Source organism: Rhododendron vialii, chromosome 7a (genome assembly GCF_030253575.1).
Source record: "Rhododendron vialii isolate Sample 1 chromosome 7a, ASM3025357v1".
In the NCBI taxonomy this organism is placed as follows: Eukaryota; Viridiplantae; Streptophyta; class Magnoliopsida; order Ericales; family Ericaceae; genus Rhododendron; species Rhododendron vialii.
The window spans coordinates 1,194,692-1,200,798 of NC_080563.1; the positions used below are offsets into that span (position 1 = coordinate 1,194,692).

At 38.5% G+C, this 6,107-nt stretch overlaps 1 protein-coding gene across 1 annotated transcript; it reads left to right on the forward strand.

Moving 5' to 3' along the window:
* The first annotated feature begins 291 nt into the window (after window positions 1–291).
* On the forward strand, window positions 292–5,599 carry LOC131334640 (1-aminocyclopropane-1-carboxylate synthase-like). The gene is made up of 5 exons (XM_058369768.1): window positions 292–584; window positions 732–863; window positions 990–1,150; window positions 3,617–4,138; window positions 4,857–5,599. Exons 1-5 carry the CDS (start codon window positions 426–428, stop codon window positions 5,344–5,346), a joined length of 1,464 nt encoding a protein of 487 aa, XP_058225751.1. The 5' UTR covers window positions 292–425; the 3' UTR covers window positions 5,347–5,599.
* Window positions 5,600–6,107: the final 508 nt, after the last annotated feature.

Consider the following 6,107-nt stretch of genomic DNA (forward strand, 5'->3'; position numbering starts at 1 on the left):
TACGTACCGACCGGTGCGTGTTTTTTCAAAAACCAGTACTACAACCCTTTAGTTTCATTCCGATTCAAATACTATTCGGTAACACCTAGTGCAACACGCGCGGTGGATAAAGATGGATACTTTAAAAAAGCAATTGGTGGAAAATTAACAGAAATTCTATGAAGACAGTAGACTTTTCGATCTCTTAATTAATCAATTAATTAATTGAGTAGTACGGACTTTATCTTGTCAACTCATTCAACTCTCATGAGTCCCCTATAAATACCGATCACTTCGTTGTTGGATAAACACTACTACTACTACATTCGACAGTTTCGCCTATAAATACCTCAATCCAAACAGTGCCTATAAATACCTCAATCCAAACAGTTCTCCAATATATTCCTTAACAGCTAGATACAAGGAAAAGGGGGGGGGGGGGGTCCATGATGGGGAATCACCAACTACTGTCTAAGATGGCAACCAACGATGAGCATGGGGAAAAATCTCTGTATTTTGATGGTTGGAAAGCATACGATAATAATCCTTTCCACCTTACCAAAAACCCTGCTGGAGTCATCCAAATGGGTCTTGCAGAAAACCAGGTTTTGTGAACATAAATCACTCATGTTAGATTTTCATTTGAGAGAAAATGCTTCATATATATATATATATATCTAAACGTGCATGCTCAAATTTATTACTAGTATGTTGATTTCTTGTTTGTTTCTTTTCTTTTCTTTTTTTTGCAGCTGGCTTTTGACTTAATTGAGGATTGGATCAAGAAAAACCCAGAAGCATCCATTTGCTCTCGAGAGGGAGTGAAGGCGTTTAGGGACGTCGCCATTTTTCAGGATTATCATGGCTTACCGGAGTTTAGAAATGTATGCATGACATGACATTTTTTTGGAATATAATATCATTTAAATGGTCTTAAATCTTGATAATTTATTCGTGATTTTCGCGATTGAAATTGGGGTTTGTTTTTTCTTTTTTCCCCCTCTATTAAGGCGGTTGCGAAGTTTATGGGAAGAGTGAGGGGTGACAAGGTGAAATTTGATCCGGACCGGATAGTAATGAGCGGTGGCGCCACCGGAGCTAATGAGACGATCATGTTTTGTTTGGCCGATCGTGGCGATGCTTTTCTTGTTCCAACACCTCACTATCCAGCGTACGTACTAGTTCCATCTGTTTTTTCTGGGTTATCGATCTAATCTTTATTTCGTTTTTTTCTTTTTTTAAAGATTATGTCTCATTCCGAAATATTACTAAAAATTTGTACTTTAGTATTGCAAATGGATACATCAAGTCGGGGGAAGGAGAGGATAATTCAACGAAAGAGTTGAATGCAAACACAAAAACACCAAACACAAATGAAACCCAACTACAATAATGCCCAAACAGCCCTAATCTTCATATGTCAGCAGGTGGGGTCAACATCTTTCGACCAAAAAGAATAGAATCGATTAGGGGCTAAAGAATCCTCGTATGCAAGTTGAGCAAGCACCCGAGCACCTTCTTTCAAACATACACACAAACACTTAGAAGAGTTGCAAATAGAAACATGCAAAAATAATTACACCAAATTTATAAAAAAATATTAGAGAGAGTATTTAGGTGGTGTTCCAACTAACCTTCCATTTTAAAAAGTTCTTTTTCTTCAATTTTCAAACTCAAATATAATGAAAATGAATTTTGCACCGTATAAAAGATCTCAATGAAATCTATCAAACAAAATTCATATTGGTCGGAAAATTATTTGCATAAATATATGATTTTTGGGATTGAAATTACCTTCCTTTTTCCAAAACCTTCTTTTTTTGAAGTTGATGAAACACCCCCTTAGCATATTTTGTTTGCGAAGATTATCTGATTATGGTCTTTGTTTCCAAAATATGTACCAACTCCTTTCTCACAAGAATATATATATGCAGCATGCACATAAACATGAAAATCAACAATGACTCGAAGTCCCATTGTATCAGGTTTAGGGTGCATTTCTGCTAAATTAAATAGACTACAGATTCATGGCAATAGTCAAGTTGTTTATGTCAAATGGTATTTTAGTTGATATATGCCAGGAAAATGACATGCTTAGAAATCTGTGAAAATAGAGCTTTTAATCCATTTAATTTAGTGAAAACGCACCCTTAGTTTTGTATGATACATGGATTTTATTTGTGCAATTTTTTTATAGTACGTTTCTATGCAATTATATGTTCTTTTTCTCTATGGTAACGGACGTGCGAGAGAGAGAGAGAGATTTTTCCACAACTGAGTGCCTGAGTCAGTTTGTAGAAATCTTGACCAATACTATTCAGAGCTTGAAGAAAACGACCTAGCAAACCTTTCGTGACGACCTATATATAGAAAACGACATAACAAACCTCCCGTGATGATCCCGACAATATCTTTAATCAACAGTGGGTTGGAGTTGAAAAGAGTATGCTATTTTGGAATTCCACAACAAGTATATTGGTCGTTCAATGAGCTTGGTCGACCAACGTATCCTCTTTGTGCTCTAATTTTGGGGAGTCCCTTTCTTATATTGGTTATGACATCCCCACATTAAGCAATTAAATGATCAATCAATTCTGGTCCCCACTCGTTTTAGACCCCTCTCCTTGAATAGGAACCACCAAAAAATTCACAACTTCTACGATACACAGCTGTTTTATTTGGAAAAACTCGTTGCCTTTGGAGTGTTTACTTATTCAAATTGTCCAAGTCTCAAGCTGACTTTAGGTCATTAATACCAAGGAATTAATTCGTTTAGGTAGCCCAACGCAAGTATCGAACAATCCACGTACGTAGCAAAGAGTACATATTTGAATGACTTTGACTTTATAAACGAAGAAAAGGAGAAGTCGTGCATTCCCACCAAAGCCGACCCTGACTTTTCAGGGGCTTAAAGCGAAAATTAAAAATAGTTGTTGGATTATAATAAAGGATAAAAAAAAATAAGAGGGATCCTTACAATTCAAAATTTTTTAAAGATCTAAAACGATCACAACACTTATTTTAGCTCAGGGCGTTCACACATGCTTTAAAGCCAAGAAAATTCAGTATTCACGTGTTTTTTTTCCATATTGTCTAACCAAAGACAGGATATATAGGGTCCCACCTGCATTCATTTTTGTCGCTCTATTGTCTCGTGGCGATGGTTACGTATATTCTTTTTGCCACACGAATATATAAAGACGCTATTAGGAATTTTAGTGGTTACCTCGCGTCCGGGCGAGTCAAGCACCGTTTTTATGAAGACTCGAAACTCAGGACCTCTCCTTTAGTTGAAAAAGTAACGAATCAACCACACTAGGTGTGGTATTCGATGATTACGTACACAGATGTGGTACAACATATATGTTAATTAAATTACGTACTTTCGGAGTAATTTGTCCATATTAGTATGTTTCTTTTAATTTTATAGAAAAAATGCACCAAAATGGTATACATAGAGGATTAATATGTTGATATCAAGAGTAATTTACTGCTATTATTAATCCGACAAGATAATATCGGAAATATATACATATACCTTCGCTTATCAGTCCCGTCAAACAAACGATTTCTTTGAAAAAAAAATGTGGCATTTGGATTGTTGGGTTTTCACAGGCTTCTGGCATTTGGATTGCAGGTTTGACAGGGACTTAAGATGGAGAGTCGGCGCGAAGCTACTACCCGTCATCTGCGAGAGCTCGAATAATTTCCAAATCACAAAACAAGCGCTAGAAGAGGCATATGACAAGGCCATGGAGGCCAATATAAGAGTAAAAGGCTTGATCATTACCAACCCATCAAACCCACTAGGCACCATTCTGGACAGAGCCACCCTCGAAACCTTGGTCAGTTTCATCAACCGAAAAAAAATACACCTCGTCTGCGACGAAATATACGCGGCCACCATCTTCAGGGGCCCGGAATTCGTCAGCATTTCCGAAGTCGTGCAAGAAGTGGAGTGCTGCAATATGGATCTCATCCACATTGTTTACAGCTTGTCCAAGGACATGGGGCTCCCTGGGTTTAGGGTTGGGATTGTTTATTCCTACAATGACGGAGTCGTTAGCTGCAGCCGCAAAATGTCGAGTTTTGGGTTGGTCTCGTCGCAAACGCAGCACCTGTTGGCTTCGATGCTGTCCGATGATGATTTCGTGGGAAGGTAAATTATATTGGAATTTTAGATTACAAGGTTTACATTTGAAGGACAATGATGTGCAGATATGTTATAGTAGTTCGCTTTCAAATTAACAGTGGAAACTATCTCTGTCCAAGGTGGCCCAGGGGCGGGCCGAGTTAAACTACCGCAAACGTAACAATAAACTACCTCTGCCTGCCCCTGACCCCGCGGGGTTTTCATATAGGACATGTTATAGTTTCTACGATAGACCAACCGCATGTTTCACATAGTTATTTTTTCGATTTCTCTCGTCGAGATAAATTAATAATTTATAAAAATTTGACACAAAATTAACAAATGCAAAAAATTTGAATAAGAACAAAAACCAAAAATTTCAAAAAAAAAACAACTATGTGAAACACGCGCTAATTCCAGGTGTGTGCAAAGGTAGTTTCCACCATATTTTACGTTATAGATTTATGTTTATTTTCTTAATAAGAAACGGATATCCAAATTAATATACGCACAGTTTAATTAATTCTTAACTAAGTTATTTGGGCCAAGTTTAAGTAATTATCTAAATGGATAAACAGTCTAAAGCTCACAAAAGCACAAATTTCGTGAAAAGTCATTTTTTCTACCTTCATCAATTAAAAATCCAAATAGGGAAAACAACTTGTCGAACACAATAAACTATTGGCGGGCATATTCTTTCGTGTATCATAAAACTTTGCATAATCCGTTTTCTGAATTCGCAAAGGTTTCTTACCGAAAGCTCAAGTAGACTAGCAAAAAGGCACAAACTCTTCACCGAAGGGCTCCAGCAAGTGGGAATCACCTGCTTAAACAGCAATGCCGGCCTTTTCTGTTGGATGGACTTACGCCCGCTGCTTAACGAACCCACCATCGATGCCGAAACGGCGTTATGGCACGTGATAATCAGCGACGTGAAGCTCAACGTCTCTCCCGGATCCTCCTTCCACTGTTCGGAGCCCGGGTGGTTCCGGGTTTGCTTCGCCAATATGGATGACCCGACCGTCGAAGTCGCGCTGGTTAGGATCCGGAAATTTGTGGATCAGAAGAAGGGCGGAGGAGAGGTGGCGCCGCCGCCGCAGAAGAAGAAGCGGTTGGAGGAAAATCTGCGTCTGAGTTTCAAGGCGAGGATTTATGATGACAGCGTGTTGTCGCCCCACTTGTTGTCTCCTCATTCGCCGATGGCTCACTCGCCTATGGTTCGGGCCAGGACTTGACCAATAATTCAACCGCACACTCACAGTGGGTCCTGCACATGCTACACAGTAGTGTGGATGCGGGACTCTAACACGCACTCACATAAGTGGTGGGTCTCGCACACGCTTCGTACCGTAGTGTGCGCGAGATCCACTACTCATGTGAGTATAGACACCGTAGTGCGTGCGGAATTTATCACTCACGTAAGTGTGAGTTTGTATTTAGATGTGGTGCTAATAAAGTTGGGACTTTATTTTTTATTTTTTAAAATAAGTTGGGACTTGATTATGATTAGTAGTAGAATTGTGCCGTTTATTTTTAGTGTTTATTACTATTATTAAATTCTTTCCTTTGGAAATAATTGGCGTTAGTTATATCGGAAAGAAAATGTTTGTGTGATCTAAGTACTATCGAGATAAATGAATTGTTTCCACTATGATGAAATTGATGATTTGTTAAGCATCTCTCCATTTCCTCTTTGTTTTTTTTTTTTTTTTTTTTTGAAAATGTCAATATCATTTCATAAGCCATTACATCGCAAATACAGGAATGCACCAAAACTACCTACTCCGGGATTAACGGACACCCTGCAAAAGCAAATCAGCACTAGGTGCCGACATGAGAATCCCGTCCGGGACTAGGCAGAAAGAAAATCGAAACGACATCCCAGTACAAACCATTAAACAATGAAAACAGATGTAATCAGAAAACAACCAACAGATCTCAAGCGAAAAAGAATCTAATCCCAACATTTGTCGACTGAAAAGAGAAGCTCGACGGT